Source organism: Anguilla anguilla, chromosome 16, assembly GCF_013347855.1.
Source record: "Anguilla anguilla isolate fAngAng1 chromosome 16, fAngAng1.pri, whole genome shotgun sequence".
Classification (NCBI taxonomy): domain Eukaryota; kingdom Metazoa; phylum Chordata; class Actinopteri; order Anguilliformes; family Anguillidae; genus Anguilla; species Anguilla anguilla.
The window spans coordinates 293,519-318,893 of NC_049216.1; the positions used below are offsets into that span (position 1 = coordinate 293,519).

The following is a 25,375-nucleotide window of genomic DNA, read 5'->3' on the forward strand; positions in this document are numbered from 1 at the left end:
TGTAATTTTGTGTTAGTTATACGTTTAATGTATTTTTTTCTGACACTGAAAAATAAATATCTTGCATGCATGCAATGGCTGTTTTCACTGGAAAGTAAATATACAGTCAAAAGTTTGCACAGTACTCTATATTTTTGTTATGTTAATATGTTGTAAATTATTAAAGACAAAGGCCTGGATTCAATTGAGCTTTGTTCTCATGTTTAATTTATAAAGAAATGTTTGCTTAAGTAAAGCAGTCACTCTATTATTTATTAAGGGGAAAAAAAAAAATATTTTGTGAACATAATCCTGTGCTTGCACTTAACTGCAGTCTAGTCAAGGCCATGTGATGATTGAGGCCTGGGTCAGGTCAAGGTCACGTGTTGATGGAGGCCTGGGCCAGGTCAAGGACACGTGTTGATTGAGGCCTGGGCCAGGTCAAGGTCATGTGATGACTGAGGCCTGGGCCAGGTCAAGGTCATGTGATGATTGAGGCCTGGGCCAGGTCAAGGTCATGTGATGATTGAGGCCTGGGCCAGGTCAAGGTCACGTGATGATTGAGGCCTGGGCCAGGTCAAGGTGATATGTTGACTGAGGCCTGGGCCAGGTCAAGGTCATGTGATGATTGAGGCCTGGGCCAGGTCAAGGTCACGTGATGATTGAGGCCTGGGCCAGGTCAAGGGGACATGTTGACTGAGGCCTGGGCCAGGTCAAGGTCATGTGTTGATTGAAGCCTGGGCCAGGTCAAGGTCACGTGATGATTGAGGCCTGGGCCAGGTCAAGGTCAGGTAATGATTGAGGCCTGGGCAGGTCAAGGTCATGTGTTGATTGAAGCCTGGGCCAGGTCAAGGTCACGTGTTGATTGAGGTCTGGGCCAGGTCAAGGTGACATATTGGCCTGGGCCAGAGCGCTAGACAATGTGCTGTAATGCAGATGCCATGGGCCCTGAGACTCCATGACTGACTGGAGAAATGTCTGAATGTAAAAGAGGCCTGGTCTCCAGGTGCTGCGGAGACTGCTTCACCATGGTTACTCATGGTTACCTATTGACTTCTGCCTCCTCATGGTTCCCTTTGACACCCCCAGGTGGGACCCCCCGGCAGGGGTCCCTGGCACTGTGGGGGACACTACGGCAATGCCCTGGCGCTCGTACAGGGACTGCAAAGAGAGAGAGAGTGAGAGAGAGAGGGGGGAGGGTGACTCAGAGCTAGCTGATGCAACAGCACTGCCTGAATAAATTTGCAAGAACTGTCACACACTGCTGTGGTGTTTTTTCCAGTCCTAACTGATCCATTTATTATTATCATTCATTTATTACTGCAGTTACAAAATATTTTATAAATGATATATATATTTCATTACTTCAGCACTGACACTGACAAGATTCAAGATTCAAAAATCTGTATTGTCTATCACATAGTGTTAGAAAATTGTCTTAGGTTAGGGGCTCACAAACAACATAAAAACATACACCCATGAAAGGCTCACAAAATTACATTAAAAACCCTATAACGGTTGCTTTGTACAATGACCAAGACCGTTAATGACATTGATAATAATAACAATAATAATAATAATAAGAAGGAACGTGGGTCATGCTCAAGAAGATAGTTGTATTAATCTATGCAACTCAGTGAAACAGTAGATAGAATCAATACAAGATGTTAAAGGCTAGAAGTCTAGTTATCAATTTGCTCTACTGATAAAGTCACAGTCCACAGCTGAAGAAGTTCACAAAAAAAAAAAGATGAAAAAATCCAAAATATGAGGAACAAAAAAAGAAATAGGATAGATCTCACTACTCTGTTGTATAGAAATCCATCATTTCAGTTCATAAACTCCAGTAATCCATGAGAGCAAAAGAAAAAAGGTCTTCGGAATCCGTTGGGCCTTTGTCTTTCTTAATCCCAATGGTTCAAGCAGTCCAGCAAAGCAAACAGAGAGATTGCCTGAACTATATGAGCAGTGATATAGAAAATAAGCCCAAAAGACTCCTTTTACTTGTTTTAAAGTGACCAAAATACTCTCACTAGCCAAAACCATGCACCTAGTTTTCCTCCTCACTCCACCAAACATTTTTTCCTTTGTCATCTCTCTAGCACACCCACTTCCTGTCTCCTGGTGGTGTAAAGGTATCGCAATCAAGAGAGAGGGGAGAGTTTACAGGCCCTGCTAATTGATGGAACCCCGTTCATTCTGTGGGTTACAACACAAACAATTACATTTTGGCCAGAGGTACTCTGAAGCGGCGGCCTAACGGGAGTCACTGAAAGGAGGGGTGAAGGGGGTGTGAAGGGTCCTTAGTGATGGAGTGTCATGGTTCTGTGTTTCTGTCTCAGTTTTTCCTTGTTGGGCCACCAGATGGCGGCACTTCTGATTTGTGTCCTGCTCGTTCCCCTGTTAATTGCATTATTGCTTTCAATTATTTTATTATTGTTTCTGATTGTGTCTCGTTGTTCCCACTCTGTCTTGTTTTGATTTTTAATTGTACCCTCCTGTGCCTTGTTGGTTTTGAGTCTATTTAAGTCCTTTGTCTCCCTGACTCGAGTGCTCCTTCCTTGTGTTTCTGACTTTGTTTCTGCCTGCGTTCATGTGTTTTTCTGCCTGCATTTTAACCTGCTTGTGTTTCTGACTTTGTTTCTGCGTGTTTCTTGATGTCTTTCTGCCTTTGTATTTCTGCCTGTGTGTTCTGCTTGTGTTTCTGCCTGCCTGTGTTCTGACCTGCTTGTATTCTGCCTGCCTGTTTTCGTTCACTGTTTCTGTCCTCGTTGTTTGTTTTCTTGTTCCAATTTTTTTCATGTGTTTGAGATTTTTTGGTTTTGCCTGTCGTGGCCTCTTTTTGGTTCCCTGTTTTGTTTATTGTTATAAGTAGTAAAGTCTTTGTTTTATATACCTTTTAAGTCTCTTTTCTTTCTTACTCTGCCTTTGGGTCCAACCCGCCAAAACCCTAACATGGAGTCTGCCTTTCTTTTTACTGTGTGACTGTAAAGGTCTGAGAGTTGGGTCTGAGTGGCACAGATTATAGCACAAAATGCCTGGGGATATAACTTTCTCACTGTGTGGTATGCTTTTGTATTTTTCTAATTGTTTTGATTGAGACATCTTGGTGTGAAGTGCATAAAAATGAGTGATGATGTGATAGTGAATGATGACATTGCTGTGGCGATGTGCACATGATTGTACAATATACACTCACCGGCCACTTCATTAGGTCCACCTGCTCAACTGCAAACTGCACCTGTTAACGCAAATATCTAATCAGCCAAACATGTGGCAGCAACTAAATGCATTTAGGCATGAAGACATGGTCAAGACGATCTGCTGAAGTTCAAACCAAGCATCATAATGGGGAAGAAAGGTGATTTAAGTGACTTTGTGAATGTGGCATGGTTGTTAGTGCCAGACCGGCTGGTTCGAGTATTTCAGAAACTGCTGATCTACTGGGATTTTCACGCACAACCCTCTCTAGGGTTTACAGAGAATGGTCTGAAAAAGAGAAAATATCCAGTGAGCGGCAGTTATCTGGGTGAAAATGCCTTACTGATGGCAGAGGTCAGAGGAGAATAGCCAGACTGGTTCAAGCTGATAGAAAGGCAACAGTAAGTCAAATAACCACTCGTTACAACCGAGGTATGCAGAAGAGCATCTCTGAACGTACACCACATCAAACCTTGAAGTAGATGGGCTACAGCAGCAGAAGACCACACCGGGTGCTTCTCCTGTCAACTAATAAAGTGGCCGGTGAGTGTATAGTATGCTTTCAGAGGTGAGAAAACCCAGCCGCGCTCAGACACACAGCAGGATGCCCAATACATTGATCCCGATCGACCAGTCGATTGCAGAGGCCATGCTGGTTACATTACATTACATTACAGGCATCTTATCCAGAGCGACGTACAACAAGTGCATTAGTTCAAGGTGCAGAGGTGCAGAAGAAACATACTAGAGTTAAGTAAATATCGTAGTGCCAGAACTGACCACATAGATCAGGACTTCAAACCTGTAGAGTAACCTGTTCAGCAAACAAACAATCCTGCCAAGTACAAACTAGCACTGAAATCACATTTGCCTTTGGTTGAATGTCATGTCCTTTTAAAAAAGCATTAGCTTTCATTCCTTATCCCTATGGCTTCTGCCTGACAGACAGGTATATTGGATTGACGTGCAATGTGGCCAACCTGCAGTAGTTGAGAACTATGTTACATTACGCATGTCCATTAATTTGTGGTACGATTACTTAAATGTCCAATATTACATAATAGCAACAACATGATAAGTTGCATTTTATATGGAGCAGAGAAGCTGTGGTGACACGATAAATCAGGTCCATTTTAGGCAGGTAATTTTGCTTTAAATATCCGACAAATAACGGTGTGAATGTAAAATCTGGGATTTTGTCCAGATGTGATACCGATCTAATACATTGACTTTGATGCCAATACAGGTATCTATACAATTTGGCTTACATTTTCATGTGATAGTAACAAACTTTGACAATGCAGCTGGCAAATCGTGGTTGTGACTCAATCTGGTCCATTTTAGGTTTTGCTTTCAATATCCAATGGATAATGGTGTTTTAAATCTAAACTGGGATTTTCTTTGTCCACATATGATGCTGGTCTATGATTTTACTTTTTTGCCAATACAGCTTGCTTACAATTATACCTGACTTTAGACAAAGAAACTACACACATTCTCCTATTCTTACATCATTCCCCTCCCGCTACCCGATATTCCCATTCTCACATCATTCCCCTCTCGCTACATGATATTCCCATTCTAAAATCATTTCCCTCTCTATACCCGATATTCACAATCTCACATCATTCCCCTCTCTCTACCCGATATTCCCATTCACATCATTCCACTCTCTTTACCCAATATTCCCATTCTCACATCATTCCCCTCTCTCTCCCTGATATTCCCATTCTCACACCATTCCCCTCTTTACCTGATATTCCCATTCTCACATCATTCCCCTCTCTCTACCCGATATTCCCATTCTCACATTATTCCCCTCTCTCTACCCGATATTCCTATTCCCCACCCCAACAGAAATCCCTGTCCTCCCCTTCCACATTTTAGAGGAGATGGATTACCCATCACCAAAGTATTAACAGCCAAAACATTGCACCCACATAAATTGGATGGAGCTCAACCTCCCCCCCCCCCCGCCCCCAGCCCTCCACCCAAACAGGATGGAAAAGACCTGCCGTACGTTCATCTCCTTGGGCGTGGCCAAACACCTGCTGGATGGGCGTGGCTTAATGGCGGCCACCCTCATGTCTGTTGACATGTCGTCCCACAGTGGTTTCTGGGAGGGGGTAACTTCGTCCACCTTATCTGCAAAACACAGCCCCCATTGAGCCAGTTGAGAACAGCACTTCTGTGGCCTGAAAACACTCTCTATGAGCCATTGAGAAAATGGCTCAAAAATGAAGATGAAACATAATTTAAAAAAAAAGTGATTTGTGTTCAAGTCAAAGCCGTGCAAGCTCACGATTCTGTAGGTCAGACTGCTTATGCCATAGGTTCTTAGGATTAGGCTCCTGGATCTATTGTTAGCGGCCGCGCAACATGCTAGCAGTTTGCTTTGGAAAAGCTACCATGCATTGGTTGAGAGATTACTTAGTGTGACTTGAAAAACAATCCTCTTCCTCAGACCTTCAATATTTGAAGGCTGAGCATCTACACAGAAACAGAAGAGAAGAAGATTCAGTGCTGGGCAGGCAGACTGCAGAGAATGAGATGGCCCTGATTAGGATCACACAGGTGGAGAACAGGAACCTACAGGTGTAAATTCCTAAAAGCAAGCCATCGTTTATGCAACACCACCTGAGCAGAATGCAGACTTTGTAGATGAAAGAGATGACAGAACCAGAACTTGTAAGTGGGCTCTGTTACTGTGCTCCTTTAGTAACACAGAGATATACACCAGGTGAAGCCATAAGGAGAACTACTACAACCACCCCTACTCCCAAGGAACACACACACACACACACACACACCTGGCTGTCAGTTCCAACAGATGGCGATTACAGTGCCCTGATTTACACAGTTACACAGAACAGCAAGCTAACACAGTTACGCAGGTCTAACAGGTGCACAGAACAGCAGCAGGCTTTGCAAAAAACGGCAGCACTGAGGGAAAGCTGGCATAGGGCTCTGTAAATTAACAGCAGCACTGAGGGAAAAAAAAAACAGTTACACAGAACAGCAGCCTAACACAGTTACACAGGTCTAACAGTTACACAGAACAGCAGCTTAACACAGTTACACAGGACACCGATCCAACACAGTTACACAGGACAGAGATCTAACACAGTTACAGTTACAGCTGCCTAACACAATTACACAGGACCCCGATCCAACGCAGTTACACAGCTCGGAGATCTAACACAGTTACGCAGTAATAGTTATACAGAACAGCATCCTAACACAGTTACACAGGACACCGATCCAACACAGTTACACAGGACAGAGATCTAATACAGTTACACAGGTCTAACAGTTACACAGAACAGCAGCCTAACACAATTACACAGGTCTAACAGTTACACAGAGGGAAATCTGGCATCGGGCTCTACAAACGAGTGGAAGCACTGAGCACTCTGGGAAAGCTGGCATCGGGCTCTGCAAACAAGCAGCAGCACTGAGGGAAAGCTGGTATCGGGCTCTCCAAACGAGTGGCAGCACTGAGCACTGATGGAAAGCTGACATCGGGCTCTACAAACAAACAGCAGCACTGAGGAAAAGATGGCATCGGGCTCTGCAAACAAACGGTGGCACTGAGCACTGAGGGAAAGCTGGCATCAAGCTCTGAAATTGAGAGGCAGTACTGACGGAAAGCTGGCATCGGGCTCTACAAACGAACGGCAGCACTGAGGGAAAGCTGGCATCAGGCTCTGCAAATGAACAGCAGAACTGAGAGAAAGATGGCATCGGGCTCTGAAAATGAAGGGCAGCACTGAGGGAAAGCTAGCATCGGGCTCTACAAACGAACAGCAGCACTGAGGGAAAGATGGCATCAGGCTCTGCAAACAAACGGTGGTACTAAGCACTGAGGGAAAGCTGCCATCGGGCTCTGCAAACGAAGGGCAGCACTGAGGGAAAGCTGCCATCGGGCTCTGCAAATGAAGGGCAGCACTGAGGGAAAGATGGCATCGGGCTTTGCAAAAAACGGCTGCACTGAGGGAAAGCTGGCATAGGGCTCTGTAAATGAACGGTGGCACTGAGCAGTGAGGGAAAGATGTCGTCGGGCTCTACAAATGAAGGGCAGCACTGAGGGAAAGATGGCATCGGGCTTTGCAAAAAAACGGCAGCACTGAGGGAAAGCTGGCATAGGGCTCTGTAAATGAACAGCAGCACTGAGGGAAAGCTGGCATCGGGCTCTACAAATGAAGGGCTGCACTGAGGGAAAGATGGCATCGGGCTCTGCAAATGAACGGTGGCACTGAGCACTGAGGGAAAGCTGGCATCAAGCTCTGTAAATGAACGGCGACACTGAGGGAAAGCTGGCATCCAGGTGGAATGTTTGTATACTGGACAAATGCAGCATTGTTTCCATAGTAACGGCTTGTGTCTGAGTTAGCCAAAGTCGTGAGTTGGCCAAGATACTGAAGCCTTCACGGAGACAGGAGTCTCTCTTTAAAACTGCAAAAACCACCCAAAATGTAGGGCTGCTGAGAATTCCTCTGCACAAACAAAAAAGTCCCCACAGTCAATAGATGTGTGTTTGTTAGTGTTCCTTTCCTAACCAAATCGCATGACACTTTTAAAAGTGGATAGAGCTTTAGTAAAAGTAATTTAATTCTGACACAGGAGACTTAATAAATACATAACTGATAGATAAATAACTGAAAAGGAGACAGTGTATAAAACATGCCTGTTAAACTTACCGCCCTTCTTTTTCCTCAAAGTGGCTTGGGAATAAAAAAGAGAACAATGTACAATTCTGGCTTTAGAGTACAAATACACACACTCTCAGAGACACAAAACCATCACCACAAGATGGGTGGCCCAGCAAGAGGCAACATCCCCAGATAATGAACAACAACTAAAACCTTTTTTTAAGTGAGTCATGAAACTAGAGATCAACTCAATTCAAAATGCCTTATTTGCACAACATTTTCCAGTATATGTGTTGTCAAAGTTTTATAAAACACATTGCAATGTGCATAAAGTACAGTGTAATGTTATCAGTCATAAACAAATGAACAGAAAAACATGGAAATACATGAACTGAAGAATAATATGAATAAAACAACAAATGACAATTCATTATGACTTATGAACATTAAGGGTCACAACTGTCCCTCAGGCTGTGACAGCTAGCTACATATTGTGCAGTCAAATTTCAGCAGCCCCGTTCCTCTCGCAGGAGAATTTTATGTGATCCAGGTAGAATAACGAAATAACCACAACAGCCACAGACACTCAGCCCTTAAAAACATTAAATTCTGTACATTCTGACCCCATTTCAACAGACAGATTTCATAAACAACTTCACATGTCCACACAATAAAGCCCCAAACTAAGGGGATTTTGCGTTCTTCTTCTTTATTCTTCTTCTTCTTCTCATTCTTATTTTTCCTGCCGCCTATCCCACTAACAACATGTCTCCCCATTGGACATTTTACAGACACCAGCCAAATCTTCACCTACACGACCCAATCAAAAACTTGCATACACACACAAAATACCCATACCTTTTTACTCTGAAACATTTTCAGTTTAAACAGCTAGCCTGCCTGTGGCCTACTGGGCAAGATTATAGTCTTGGGAACATGGGGTTGTAGGTTCAAGCCCAGCTAGGAACATGTTTCTTAACCTGCTTTTACCCTCATTAATAATTGTCTACTACTTCTCAATTATTGCTTTTGCACAATATCTACCCGCCGTTCACCGAACGTATACCGAACTGAACTGCATTATGACGTACCGTCTGCACGTTCAGTTATTAACCGGCTACAATATTGCAAAGCCATATGGATTCAATGGGAGCTCTTCTGTGCTTACTGGCCTGTGTTCTTCTGTAAAACCATGGACACGTTTGCTAATGATATTTCACGCAATTCATAGCTATGTCACGGTGCTGCACTAACAAAGTCACAGACTGGTAAACCTCCGGTTGAAGGATTGAATCCCGCCTCGCCCTCAGGCAGATAGTTTCCTCTTTTACACTAACGTTTTCTTACGCTTATATTTGCTTTACCAAAACTCACTCACGGCCACCCTTATGCATTTCATGGCGGCAAATGTATTCCTTTTATTAAAAGGTTACACCAGTTCACTACTGTGCCATTTCTACTAACTATATTTCTTCACTTGGCTACCGTACAAAACCTTCTTATCAGCAAACACCACGTTTCTACATTCATGTCACCTCACCCTGTTCTCTATCTAGCCACATACAAACAATTACTATGTATGTATGTTCTGCAACTCCACATTAAAACATCACATTTAAAATCATGACTCACTCATAATTATAACTACTACTGAACATGACAAAAGCACATCAGTGCAATAGATTACACGTTACTTAACCCTCCACTTCAAGAACTAATGTTTTATACAGACTGTTATATATACCATTCGATAAGGAAACTAAGCTCGCTCATGGTCACTTCATTTACTCCGCACTATAGTCTGTGATCATGTCAACCTTCACCTACATGCCCATTCTGCTAAAAACATATTGTTTCAGCAATTTCATAATTTCTCCTAATTTATCTCACACTGTTGTTATTTTCTCATATGCAAAGCCTGCTGGGACATATGCGTCTGCTCCTATTCTCCACTATCAAGTTTTCCGGTTCTAGCTTAGCAAAACAGCGAAGAGGATTCCCACCTGCAGATAAGCCTATCAAAATGCCTTATAAACCTTACAAACACTAAAAGTGCATCTCCACGAAATAAAAGACAATGGAGCAGGACAGAAGGCTACACAAGTTGCGACCTAGGGAGCTCAAATTTTACGAGCTTGCTGATTCTTTTGTCAATCAAGGCTCGTTGGATGGCCGTGAGTACATACACTGGCCATATTTCACCTGCGTTTCTCATGCGTTTACGCTTACGCCACCGCACCCTTTCTCACAGCCACTCTTTTACATACATAGCAAACCGAAACTGCTAAACGGTACACGCTCATCAGACTGTACAACTTCACACAAGGATAGCCATAATCCACAACTGTTTCTTACAGGGTCACTTCGCATTTCTCACTCTCATAATAAAACGCTTTGCAAAAAGAAATGATATCTCATAAAAAACACGTTTTCAACGTACAAAAATGGCAAGTTAGTCACACATACAAGACATACACCGTCTATAACTCATTCATTCAGACTGCCAAAATCCAGGCCTGCCATTAAAAGTATTGATATCCAAATGACGCCAAGCTATGGTACTACAAACAATATAGGCTATCTTGCCTCACCAAACTTAAATAAGATGTATTCCAAAGCAATGCTACCCAATATTTCCTCAATTCTTTCAAGTCACTTGGCCCTGTGTGTATACGCATGCAGTACATGGACAGGCTAAACATATGTGTGGATGGCTTTCTCAAAGTCAAGATTGATTGAATAGGCGTCTATATGTCCAATTTGTATTGGTATATATGTATTTCGCTGCCCAGCCTTTCTGTTGCGTGAATGATTGTATGTTTCTTGGTATAAATGTCTGTTCATAAATGTGAATGTAACATGCTGCGAGGAAAATGTCCCCATGGGGATAAAGAAGTTCTCTATGTATGTATGTACAATATGTATTTTAATATGTAGACATATGTTTTCCGGGGGAAATATGCTTCCTGTAGTTACTGACCAGCAGTTTTCTACATGAATTTCAATGTGTTCCATGAGGCAATTCGAAATATTCGACACTTTGATCTGACACAAAGTGTGCATGACATTGTGATGACACAATGCGCCTGCAGCACACTTAAGTGGGAGCAGAGGAATCTGCCACAAACGCAGGAGCTGCAGGTGTTCTGCATCCCCAATCAGCCTGCAGCACACTTAAGTGGGTGCAGAGGAGCCACAAAGGAGGAGTAAGATAGGGCCTCAGGAGAGGAGAGCATTGAGGAGCAAGGAGTTATACTGTTTGACTGGTATTTTGTGGATTCCCCAGAATTGGGAACGGAACAAAGGATCTGCAAAAGGACAAAGGACAACCCCAGATCGCCTGCAACCTTTTCACACCCCGTCTCACCCCTTTCTCCTCTCCCCACTCTCCCCAGGAGGAGGGGCCGGTGCAGCCATAACAAACCCAGGAAGGAAGAAGCTTGGTTGTAGTATTCTCCCAGTCCTTTTTTCCCACCCTTTATTAAAAAACATTTGAGTTTTGCACTGGAACACCGCTTTTGGCTGTTTCTTTTTTGGTGAAACTGCCACAATGTACACATCTGCAAGGAAAGAAAATCGCCTTTGTTTCAGCATACACCCCCTCCATCTTTGACCCTTCCTTTTTTCCATGGTTAGGAAAAGAATTGTTGGCCTTGTAATAGGAGGAGACATGAATGTGGTTTTCGACTTGCAAAGATAGATCCACGCCAACTTTTACAGCCTCACAACGGTTGGCCTCTACTGCTTTGAATAATTTCACCAAAGACCTGTCTGATGTGTGGTGTTCTAATGTTTACACTTGGCCTGTCTTGTCATTAGCAAGGTAGCTGACGTTAAGCTTGGAGTAAATAATTATGTATGTCTGGTGTGTCCACAACTACAGCAGCAGAGGTTATACTTGATTTTCAATACTCCATAAAACATTCTCCAGAATGGACCATGTACTGTGTTCATATAATCAAACCAGAGCTGTTGAACGTAAAGACAAACTACCAGCCTTTAATCACTGAATGTTCTCTTGCACAGATGGCTTGGCTGGTTAGCTAGCCTCATCCGATCGCTATGTGCCATTTAGCACTGATGAGTTAGCCTGACCGTAGTCATGTGACTGTGTCAGCGTGCTGCTCCAGGAAGCGAGTGCTCTCCAAGGAGAGACCCCCCTTCTAGATATTTACCAAAGCTTCTGATGCTCAGCCAGATTTCCAATGGCTGAAACGGGTAATTGTGGAATTTTAGATCAGCAAAAAAATAATGTAACTGCATGGCAGCCTGTACAGTTCCCGACCCCCAACCCCCCTCATCTATATTCAGGTTATCAGGTCATCAGACCATCAGATACTTGTTAATATCAAAAATATTCTTCATTGCAATCAAAAACTGTGCAGGCAAATTGTAAAAAAAAACAAAAATCTTTAAAAAAATTAAATCTGAACTAATATTTCAAAAACTCAAATCCACATGGCTATTTCAGCTCGAAGCTCGTTCCCTGAAATGCGGTACAAGATCTTTTCCCACTGTTAATACCCATCTCCCATCTGCAGAGCCTGATTAGAAAAGTCAGGGAATGGATTCCTGAAGGCCAGCCGGTGAGCGCCATCGGTCAAGCTTAAACGCCAAATATTAACACTCATCCACCCGCAAGTCACCACATTAACACTAATCCATCCGCAAGTCACCACATTAACACTAATCCTCCTTCAAAGTCACCACATTGACACTAATTCTCCTTACAAGTCACCACATTAACACTAATCTATCCACAAGTCACCACATGAACACTAAACCTCCTTCAAAGTCACCACATTAACACTAATCCTCCCTGCAAGTCACCACATTAACACTAATCCACCCGAAAGTTACCACAATAACACTAATCCTTCTTACAAGTCACCACATTAACACTAATCCTCCTGTAAGTCACCACATTAACACTAATCCTCCTGCAAGTCACCACATTAACACTAATCCTTCTTACAAGTCACCACATTAACACTAATCCTCCTGTAAGTCACCACATTAACACTAATCCTCCTTGCAAATCACCACATTAACACTAATCCTGCTTGCAAGTCACCACATAAACACTAAACCTCCTTGCAAGTCACCACATTAACACTAATCCACCCGCAAGTCACCACATTAACACTAATCAACCCACAAGTCACCACATTAACACTGATCCACCTGCAAGTCACCATATTGACACTAATCCTCCATGCAAGTCACCACATTAACACTAATTCTCCTTGCAAGTCACCACATTAACACTAATCTACCCACAAGTCACCACATTAACACTAATTCTCCCTGCAAGTCACCACATTAACACTAATCCACCCGCAAGTCACCACATTAACACTAATCCTACTTGCAAGTCACCACATTAACACTAATCCACATGCAAGTCACCACATTAACAATAATCGACCCGCAAGTCACCATATAAACACTAATCCTTCCAGCAAGTCACCACATTAACACTAATCCTCCTGCAATTCACCACATTAACACTAATCCTCCTTGCAAGTCACCATATTAAAACTAATCCACCTGCAAATCACCACATTAATACTAATCCTCCTTGTAAGTCACCACATTAACACTAATCCTCCTTGCAAGTCACCACATTAACACTAATCCACCCGCAAGTCACCACATTAACACTAATCCTCCCACAAGTCACCACATTAACACTGATCCACTCGCAAGTCACCATATTGACACTAATTCTCCATGCAAGTCACCATATTAACACTAATCCACCCGCAAATCAGCACATTAACACTAATCCACATGCAAGTCACCACATTAACACTAATCCACCTGCAAGTCACCACATTAACACTAATCCTACTTGCAAGTCACCACATTAACACTAATCCACATGCAAGTCACCACATTAACAATAATCCACCTGCAAGTCACCACATTAACACTAATCCTCCTGCAAGTCACCACATTAACACTAATCTACCCACAAGTCACCACATTAACACTAATCCTCCTTGCAAATCACCACATTAACACTGATCCTGCTTGCAGGTCACCACATTAACACTAAACCTCCTTGCAAGTCACCACATTAACACTAATCCACCTGCAAGTTACCACATTAACACTGATCCACCCGCAAGTCACCATAGTGACACTAATCCTCCATGCAAGTCACCACATTAACACTAATCCACCTGCAAGTCACTACATTAACACTAATCCTCCTTGCAAGTCACCATATTAACACTAATCCTCCTGCAAGTCACCACATTAACACTAATCCTCCTTGCAAGTCACCATAATAAAACTAATCCTCCTGCAAATCACCACATTAACACTAATCCTCCTCGCAAGTCACCACATTAACAGTAATCCACCTGCAAGTCACCACATTAACACTAATCCACCCGCAAATCACTACATTAACACTGATCCACCCGCAGGCCACCACAGTGACACTAATCCACCCGCAAGTCACCACATTAACACAAATCCTACTTGCAAGTCACCACATTAACACTAATCCACATGCAAGTCACCACATTAACACTAATCCTACTTGCAAGTCACCACATTAACACTAATCCACCCGCAAGTCACATTAACACTAACCACTCGCAAGTCACCACATTAACACTAACCACTCGCAAGTCACCACATTAACACTAATTCAGATGAAAGTCACCACATTAACACTAATCCACCTGCAAGACACCACATTAACACTAATCCTCCTGCAAGTCACCACATTAACACTAATTCTTTTTGCAAGTCACCACATTAACAGTAATGCACCTGCAAGTCACCACATTAACACTAATCCTTCCTGCAAGTCACCACATTAACAGTAATGCACCTGCAAGTCACCACATTAACACTAATCCTCCTTGCAAGTCACCACATTAACACTAATCCACAAGCAAGTCACCACATTAACACTAATCCACCGGCAAGTCACCACATTAAAACTAATCCACCGGCAAGTCACCACATTAACACTAATCCACCGGCAAGTCACCACATTAACACGAATCAACCTGAAAGTGACCATGTTGGAGCCATTTATCTTGTTAAGAATATTTTGGGAAAATTAATTATTTCCTATATACGTAATCATGTTCTTGGTTTCATTATTTCTTTATATATAATCATGTTTATTTAACAATAATTATTAACATTTGGCACATTCTGGAATGACTCTCATCCGCTTCACAATTCAGCATATTAACACTCATCCTCCTCACAAATCAACACATTAACACTAATCCACCTCACAAATCACCTCATTAACATTCATCCGCTTCACAAGCTGCCTCATTAACACTCATCTGCTTCACAAGCCGCCTCATTAACACTCATCTGCTTCATAAGCTGCCAATCCATCTCACAAATCACAATATTAATGCTCAGCATCTCTTGTATAACAGTGACACCTCCTTGACATTCTGAAGCCCAGCTCATCTGAAAGTTGTGTACTTCCAAAAATTTTGTGTATATTTTTCACATGAGGGGTTGATGTATTTTGTGAATTCTGACACTGGTGACTGAAGCTACACTTTGCATATAATTTAGAAGGAAAACAAAATGACAGGAAAAATCAAGGCAGAAGCGAGATGTAACTATGACAGCATACTCAGAACACATGTACAACTGGGGGCAGTGGACAGCGAAAAGGCAGATGAAATGAAAAGAGAAAGAGAAATCTGTTCTTAAGAATAAAAACTTGGCACCACCACTTACCTTTATCCACTGCTCTCGCCCATTTTAAAAAAGGAAGCAAAGGAATGAGCATTAAAGAGGAAATAACCACAAATGTCAGAGAGGTCTGTATTATTTATGGCTGATTTACCTCCTCTGTGAAACAAAGAATCAACACACAGTGCAACACCATATGCATAATTAAACATAATGCAAAACATGCACTTTTCCAGTGACTGTCATTTTTTTACCCCTGATGCAGTGCTTACCTAACTCCTCGAGCTCTGATGTCATAGACTTGGAGCGCCTGGAAAGTGCGGTGGAAGGGGCCCGCTTTGGAGCGGGTGGGGCTTCAGTCATGTACAGCATACCATAGACAGAGGGAGAAGTGGGAAGACTCTAAGTTATTATTCCAGTTTAATGGTCTGAGTTCAAGTTTGACTGTAACACGGTGCAAAGCACCCTGGGTAATTCCATGCTACCATTCCTGAAGAGCGTGCTGAGGGACCTCAGCCACTCAGCCCTTCTTAGAGAACAGAGCTAAATCCATACACAGATTGAAACCCAAGAAAGTAATTTGCATATTATTACACTAAGAGGGTGATTTGTGTGCTGGGTCACATCACTGCTGTAGAGTGGAGCTGTGTGCAGGTGTATTTACTACTGAGACAATGACTGCTTTAGCGAAGCAAATGAAGACATTTCTCTTTGTGACTGTGCTTCCATGTAATTTGTAACTGACTTCGTGAATTCTTAACTGATTGATTTCTTTTGTATATGAGACACTTAGCGAGAGAAACAGAGAGAGAGGGATAGATTGAGAGAGAGGGAAAATGAGAGGGACAGAGGGAGAGGCAGAATGAGAGAGAGAGAGAATGAGAGGAACAGAGAGAGAGGGACAGAGAGAGGGAGAGTGAGAGGGACAGAGGGAGAGGCAGAATGAGAGAGAGAGAGAGAGAATGAGAGGAACAGACAGAGAGGGACAGAGAGGGAGAGGGAGAGAGAGACACACATTGAGAGTCATACTAAAATGAGCTCCCGAACTTCTAAAATAATTTTGTTTATAAAAAAAATAATCCAAGGCAGATCTGTGTACCGCCCCACATTGGAGGTAGGCAACCAAAAGCCAAAAGATCCTGAGAGAATCAGTTATATTAATGAATACATCCATACGTTGATAGCTAATACAAATCCAGATTTTACCCAGGACAGCTAGCTAATCAGCTATTGCCTCTTCTTCTGATTGGATAGTTGACCTGCTTGTATTTTTTTCTTAACTGATACATTGTAACAAAATGGCAGGAGCAGCAGCTATAGCCAGCCACCCCTTTACGTTTGCACCAGAGATCCATACAGAGTGGCAGAATTAAATATAAGCAAAAAATCCAGAGAGCGAACCCAGTGACCCTGTTTTGACTGCAGTCAAATTAAGGGAAAAGATGTAATTACTAATTTGCTCACCGCCCACTACCACCCGGACTGGCCCATTGCCCCCCCCCACCCGGACCAGCTCACCTCCCACCTACACCCAGACAAGCTCACCGCCCACCATCATCTGGATCGGCTCACCTCCCACCTCCACCCGAACTGGCCCACCGCCCACCTCCACCCGGACCAGCTCACCTCCCACCCCCACCTGGACCAGCTCACCTCCCACCCCCACCCGGATCGGCTCACCTCCCACCTCCACCCGGATCGGCTCACCTCCCACCTCCACCCAGACTGGCCCACCGCCCACCTCCACCTGGACCAGCTCACCTCCCACCTCCACCCAGATCGGCTCACCGCCCACCTCCACCCGGATCGGCTCCCCGCCCACCCCCACCCGGATCGGCTCACCGCCCACCACCACCTGGAACGGCTCACCGCCCACCTCCACCCAGATCGGCTCACCTACCACCTCCACCCGGATTGGCTCACCGCCCACCTCCACCCGGATCAGCTCACCTCCCACCTCCACCCAGATCGGCTCACCGACCACCTCCACCCGGATCAGCTCACCGCCCACCCCCACCCGGATTGGCTCACCGCCCACCTCCACCCAGACCAGCTCACCTCCCACCTCCACCTGGACCAGCTCACCGCCCACCTCCATCCAGACCAGCTCACCTCCCACCTCCACCCGGACCAGCTCACCACCCACCTCCACCCAGACCGGCCCACCTCTCACCTCCACCCGGATCGATTCACCGCTCACCTCCACCCGGACCAGCTCACCGCCCACCTCCACCCGGTCCAGCTCACCACCCACCTCCACCTGGACCAGCCCACCTCCCACCTCCACCCAGATCGGCTCACCGCCCACCTCCACTCGGACCAGCTCACCACCCACCTCCACCCAGACCTGCCCACCTCCCACCTCCACCCGGATCGATTCACCGCTCACCTCCACCCGGACCAGCTCACCGCCCACCTCCACCTGGACCAGCTCACCACCCATCTCCACCTGGACCGGCCCACCTCCCACCTCCACCCAGATCGGCTCACCGCCCACCTCCACTCGGACCGGCTCGCCGCCCATCTCCACCCGGACTGGCTCACCTCCCACCTCCACCCAGATTGGCTCACCGCCCAACTCCACTCGGACCGGCTCACCTCCCACCTCCACCCAGATCGGCTCACCGCCCACCGCCATTGATTTATCCACTTAAAGCATAATCTCCCTTGTGGTCGGCACGCCGGTCTGCCTAGATTGCTCAACTCAGACATTCATTACTCCAGCAACCAAAGTATGAGTTGAAAACAGAAACTCTGTTTTCTAGTTTCATTAGTAGATGATACATGACAACTGTGCCGAATACAGAGTTTTGCAGCACCACCATTGTCGTGCTGGTCATTTATTTAACAAGAACCCCCTCCCTGCAGTCTCATCTGCAACTACACCCACCACCCATGACATAATGGACAATAGTGTCTATCTGGGCATTCACAGAAATATTCTTTCGCCACGCAAAAATCGTATTCTGTCATAGCAACAAGATAAATGGAACAATAGCCCTAAAATATGTCAATACAGTAGTGAAAACGAAACTCAGTGAATAACAAAATAAACAAGACAAATTAAAAAATATATATATACTATGTCATTCTACAGTCAATATCGTGTACCTCCCAAATAGCTGTGCGTAATACCACACGTTGTTTACGGTGTTGTCGCCTGTTTTTAGTACAGCATGGCGTGATCAACAGTCAATTGATCCAATAGGTGACAGAAATATCATTCTAATAATGTATAACATGCCTAATTTTGTTTTCAGATTAGTGTTATATAGCGTAGCGTAACCAAACATTTTCTCATAATCGCATTCACTTACGCATTCACTCTGTGTTAGCAGTAAAAGACAATGCCCCCGACGAAACATAATCAATGATTTTCGTAATTAATTGGAAAATATTATTATTATTGAGGACTTCTGAGCATAGCGAAGCCATATATTTGCTAATAGACCTAGCTGACATAGTTTTCTGAAGTAAAACAGAAGTAAAACAAGAGAGGAGAGAGCATTGATTTACTGTCTCTGTCTCTATCTATTGAAAAAGTAAGTATTACTGCTCAAAATATTTCGGTTATATACATTATTTTTGACTTTAAATAGGTTAGTGGTATTTTATAATGAGGTTATTTCACACTGTAATGTAAGCGTTTGTTGGTAGCTTAGTAGTTTTTGTGTGCACCAGTTATGACGTCAGAGTTGGAACATTGCCAAAACGTGGTGGACGGTTGTATATTGTTTTCATGTCGTCCCATCCACATATAAGAAAAAATATGAGAGTACAGAGTACAGAAATGCATACAAGAGTTAATTATTAAACATTTAGGTACTGTACTGCGTTGTGTGAAAATGTTTTTGCATTATTTTTTTAATCTGATATCAATGTTTTGTCTTAAACCTTCATAAGGGGCTCGTTGATATGCTTTATAATGGACAAAAAGCATTTTATTCATTTTTGGAGAGATTTTGGATATGTTTCTGGACCCCTAGATATTTTAGACCACTGTACTGATGGACACCTTGTAATTCCCACTTGAAATGATGCAACAGTGAGTTTCTTGAGTCAAAACAGTTGATTTATAGTGAAATATGTGAATATGTTGTGATTTACAGCAATGCATAATTTAGACATTTTGGATAGATTTGGAGATTCTGGGTACACTGCTTAGTTTTTGCTTCATAGATCTATAGTAGTTCTACATATCAACCCTTACGTTTTATGAACTTGTGGTCAAGACGTTTTTGATCCAGCACATGTATAGTTTAACCTGCTGTATATATGCAATCTCTCAGTATTTCATTGCAAACTAAAAAAGTGCAAATTTTTGATTTTTTGTCTAGACAATTGCATTTGTGGCATTTATTCCAAAAATATAAACTAATCTGCCCTAGTATTGTAAATTGTACAAATGTCTTGCTTCATTTAAGCCATTTTCAAGTCTCTGTGGTGTTCACATCTGGAGTTATAAAGCTTTAAAATAGGGTACCCCTAAATGGGCAAGGATTGGCCAGATTTGGCATGTGCGCTTTGGCAAGGGGTTAATTTTAAATGAATTAGGAGTCATACGATGTAGAAACCCTTATTGTTCTTGTTGGTATTATTATTATTATTATTCTTTTCCTGGTCAAATAACTCAAAAAATCCTTGACCAAAAATGATATAAATTACCAGATCAAAACTAGAGACCATGAGTAACTATGCCAGAAAGAATGACCATGATTCGTCCATAGGTGGCGCTATAGTAACCGATTCAAAACGGAAATTTCAAAATGCTGGCATTTCCACCCCGTTTGATGAAAATTCATGAAACCAGGAGTACTTGTGTCATTCCTCATGAGGAACAAATATGTCTCAAGAACCCATAAAGTCCACCATGATGGATTTTTCTGCAGATTGAAAATTTGGCAAAACCTATAAAAAGTTTCTTCTATTAAACTGTAAGCCTGATTGCTCCGAAATTGCCCATGTACATGTATGGTGCATGTCTCCCTATAGGGTGTTAACAGCTAAGAGATCCATTCCACGATGGTGAAGAAACTGGTATTTAAAAAAAAAAAATTTGGTCACAAGGGTGATAAGGACAAGTCGTTTCGTAAAGAATTGCATGATTTGTGGTGTGACAAGGTTAACACTTTATGCTAATGCACATTCATATTTCAAAGTAATGTTTCTCATGAACCGGAAGTTGGATCATCTCATGCATGGGTATGTAGAGTGTCCAAAATCCTGAAATTTGGACACGCTTGGACTCTTTTCTCCTTCGCCTTGTATTTACCTGGCTTGGACATGTCCGTAGGGCCCCGCATTGCTGCTTGCAGCTATATTTTATTGTATTATTTCAAATTTAATTACAGTTCAGTGTTCAAGAATCACTGTTCAGGGGGTTACACTCAGCTACCCTGTTAATGGAACAGCACTCTGAATTCTGAACCCAGAATAACTGTAGATCACCATTTATCAACCTCAACACTTAAAATTATTTAGAGGGAATTGACCCTCGGCACTTATGAATTCACATGTCTCTATTTGACTTTGTTGGTGCATCATTCCATCAGTATGAGAGAGGAAACACAATCACAGATATACCAAAAATATAAGCTTTATGACAAATCATTCCAAAAATTAAGCAGTTTGATTGTAATATGGGATAGGATACTGGCACAGTATAGCACAACAAAACTCCATACATATAATGTAGAATGTAGTGATGAGTCAGACGTTACAGTATTAGTATTATGGTTTATAAGTGATACGCTATCTCAACAAGGTTGCTGGGTACCGCTACACAGAAGCTCACTATGAATATAATACAATTCTACACATGTAGCCTATGATTAGTATGAGGCAGACAAAAATCAGTTACACTCGACTCATAACACAAAGGTCTTTAACCATACAATTAGGTTTACAGTCTAGCAGCTGTCTTGCTACTACTGGCTCCATACGGATGTACACAAATAGCTAACAGTAGGTTAAACTTCCAATTATGGTGTTACAAGTCGGAGTGTGGAGAGGACAGGAAGAGAGGAAAGAGGGAGGAGAAAGTGATCCCCGAGACCCAGCTGAGGCAGCACGCGCTAAGTTCAAAGCCAGAAAATGCAGCTTGAGACAGGCCAGCTTGATCAGCGACACCGGACTCCTAACACAAGCCCGTCAGTACTCCAAGGCGTAGAAATACGGTTTTCAAAGCGTTTCAAAGTCCAACGGTACAGCGATCCAGGTTTATTCGGCAGGGACATCGAGGCTCAGGTAGCTTCCTAAAAATCAACGTGAGCCTCGGCTCGGGTACGGAGAAAAAGGTAAAATTTGAAAAAAGAAAAAGGAAGAAGAGGGCTAGCTTCGGTGGTCATTGACTTAAAAACTGAACCAGGAGAGAGCGGTCTAAGCTGTCATTAGCTGTTTGGAGGGCACACCTTCATATCACATCTGCCTCTCCCATTGTGGGGCGGGTTTAAATATTTATTCAATTTTGATCTAGTTGCATAATTATTTAGCAATGCCAGGAAGGTGAATTTTGTACCCCAACCTTCGTTGTAAGTATTAAAATATACCCATACCAAACATGATTACTTTTGGTTCAGGTTATGAGAAGATGAAGAATTATTTCTTAGTCGTGCAGGCTAAGGAACTCAGAAACACGATACTGTAAAATTCTAAAAGCCTGCACTCACTTTGAGTTTTTCAGACCTGTTGGATATTGGAATTGTATTTACTAATTATTAATTTAGACTTTCCTCCATTCGGTGTGAATGGAGCGGCTTGAAACACCGAGGGTGCCCGCTAGTCAACGATGGTGCTCTATGGGTATTGTGGTACCACAAGCCACACTCTGTGTCCCACTGGATGTGCCGCAGTCAGCACAAGAGCACAGCGCTAGAGAAGGCCTCTAGACCAGGTAGTAGAGGGGAAATATCAGCCAAGGGAAATCCTGGAGAGCATTAGGACCCTGGGGGAGACGACCAGGCAAGGAGAGCACAGGTGAGGCCCCTTATTCAATCATTGACAGGATTAACTCTCCACACCTGTGGACCCTTGACACCACCCCACCATGCCCTACGAGCAGCGGAGCTGCGTTAACAGAACAAGCCAGGAGAGTTTAAAAAGACCAGAGAAAGCAGGAGTGGAGGGAAAGGAACGAGGGGACAGAACCGCAAGGCAACTTTCTGTTCCTGTGTTCTCAACCACAGACCCGAAGCAAGAGAAGGACTGCTTAGCCGAAGTTGGAAGCTGGGCACCTCTAGCATGTTTGTTTTGTTTTGTCTCGCTCCCCTTGTCTCTCTCTCTCTCTGTCTCGCTGGTTGCCACAGAGCCAGCCCCTGAAGCCTGACGGAAGTGGTGATTCCTCAGAAGAATTGCGACCTTAGTTTCCATATTCCTCGTTCCTGTACCCGTCCCGGTAATTAATAAATGACAACCTTGGTTTTGAGCACTAAAATCGTGTGACAGTCCGGTCTGTTGGTCATTGTTGAGCTTGGGGTCCCACAATATATGCAGCAATTATCTAGGTGCCGAGTTGACGCAGTCCAGAGATATCACACCGTGGGGGGTTCACACCGCGAGCGTGGTTAACAGCGAATGAACGTTCATTACTATGCCTCCTCTAGGTGCAAGGAGGTTGTTAATCCCCCCCAGTGTCATCTATAGCTTTGATTTTAGAATTATGAGTATCTGGTATGAGGGGTCTGGAGATCCTGAAGGGAAGTGGAAGATAGTGTTGGAATGTTGAAAGTAACAGACACAGGCTCATTTGGGAGCTTATGCAGAAATAAAGCATTTGAGCCCTCAGAGAGAGGACTGTAGAGAAACAACTTTCAACTGCCCTACAATGTTGATTATAAACTTGTACAGGCTTACAGGGGTGGGGCAACACAGATATACCACCTCAAGCTCCTATACGCTTGGAGAGAGGCAGCTCCTGTTTCTCTGGTTACCACACTCAGTGAGAGTCAGGTCCGGAGGTGACAAAACCAGCCAATTCAACCCCCGCCCTTAGTGATGATCATCTCTCCCTATGCCAGAGAGCAGATTTGGCCCAGTTGCAGAGGTGCTTTGGGGATGTGTTCTCCCCCCTGCCAGGGCGCACAAACCTCATCCACCACCACACTGAAACATCTCCAGGGATTCTCGGCCCTTTAGATTGCCTGAACACAAAAAGAAAACTGTGCAGGCTGAATTGCAGACTATGTAACAGATGTGAGTGATAGAAGAATCAAACAGTTTGGAGCAGCCCCATTGTGACTGTGCCTAAGCAGGATGGGTTTGTGCGCTTCTGTGTTGATTATCACAAGGTGAATGACATCTCACGTTTCGATGCTTATCCTATGCCTAGGGTTGACGACCTCCTGGACCGGTTGGGCACTGCTCGTTTAACTGTATTTAACTAAGGGCTACTGGCAGATTCCCTTGTCTCCAGAGTCTATGGATAAAACTGCCATCTCCACTCCCTATACGTTAAATAAATTTGTCACACTTCTACTCGGGCTGCCACTCTCCAGATGCTGCAACCTACCTGGATGATATGTTGTACGTCGCTCTGGATAACAGCGTCTGCTAAATGCCTGTAATGTAATGTAATGTAATGATATAATCATTTATAGTGACACCTGGGAGTGGTATGTGGAGCATGTGGGGGTCGTGCTTGGGTTTCTGAGGTGTGTGGGACTTATAGCTAGCCCAAAGTAGTGTGCAGTTGGACAGAGGGAGGAATGGTATCTAGGGTACCACTTGGGCATTGGGCAGGAGCATTCCCAGGTTGATAAGACAGCAGCTACTGCGGCCTGGCTACTATAAGAGATTTATTCCAGCATTCTCTGAGCTGACTAGTCCTCTGACCGATCTGACCCGAAAGGGTGCCTCAGATCCAGTCCAGTGGACAGAACGGTGCCAGCAGGCATTTGAGAAGGTAAAACATGATTTCTGTGGTGAACCACTCCTTTATATACCTAACTTTGCTCTCCCGTTTTGTCTGCAGACAGACGCATCGAACAGCGGGCTGGGGGCCATTTTGTCCCAGGAGGTTGAGGGGGTCAACCGCCCGGTGCTGTACATTAGCCGAAAACTGTCACAGCAGGAAGCGAAGTAGAGCACAGTGGAGAAAGAGTGTCTGGCCATCAAGTGGGTGGTTGGCGCTCTCCGCTATTATCTCCTGGGACACCCTTTCACCCTCTGTTCGAACCACATGCCCCTTCAATGGCTCCACCACATGAAAGATGCCAATGTGCAAATCACTTGTCGGAATCTGGCATTACAACCGTATAAGTTCAAGGTGATCCATAGGCGGGGGGCTGACAGAACCTGTTACAGGGTGCTCTCACACTACCATCATATAGTTCAACCTGAAGATCATTCAGTGACAATGTTGTAACACTGCATTACTGTACACTACCATTAAACTCAACAATGTGTGCGTGTGTGTAGGGGGGCAGAGCCTGTGAAAGGGGGATGGAGCCTGTGGGGAGAGGTGGAGCCTGTGTGCTTGTGTGTGGGGGGGGCAAATCATGTGAATGGGGGGTGGAGTCTGGATTAGGAGGCGGAGGTACCTATTTTACGAGCAGTATCCCCCAGGTCCATATTCCTGCTGACAGTTACCACCTTGATCACCAGATGGTTGCCACCCTGCCGGATCATGTTGACCACCTGTCTGTGGCCTACTTTCACCACGCTGCCCTGGTTAACCTACAGAGTGAAACAGAGAGTGACACATATCTCTCTACATATCTCTCCACAGTGTTTTAAACACACAAACGCATCGTAACACAGACTGATATCTCTCCACAGCGTTTTAAACACACAAAAGCACTCTCTCCACAGCATTTTTAACACACAAACGCATTGTAACACAGACCGATATCTCTACA

General features: G+C 43.9%; 1 protein-coding gene across 1 annotated transcript in view; it reads right to left on the reverse strand.

Moving 5' to 3' along the window:
• Positions 1-25,375, reverse strand: part of LOC118215029 (SH3 and multiple ankyrin repeat domains protein 2-like) — a 108,209-nt gene that overhangs the window by 36,382 nt on the left and 46,452 nt on the right. The window contains exons 5-12 of the mRNA XM_035395401.1: positions 25,058-25,193; positions 15,794-15,874; positions 15,567-15,575; positions 7,881-7,904; positions 5,611-5,670; positions 5,201-5,325; positions 3,179-3,220; positions 1,026-1,140 (exon numbers count right to left, since the gene is read on the reverse strand). Coding sequence (XP_035251292.1) covers positions 1,026-1,140; positions 3,179-3,220; positions 5,201-5,325; positions 5,611-5,670; positions 7,881-7,904; positions 15,567-15,575; positions 15,794-15,874; positions 25,058-25,193 — 592 coding nt within the window. The remainder of the gene's footprint in view (positions 1-1,025; positions 1,141-3,178; positions 3,221-5,200; positions 5,326-5,610; positions 5,671-7,880; positions 7,905-15,566; positions 15,576-15,793; positions 15,875-25,057; positions 25,194-25,375) is intronic.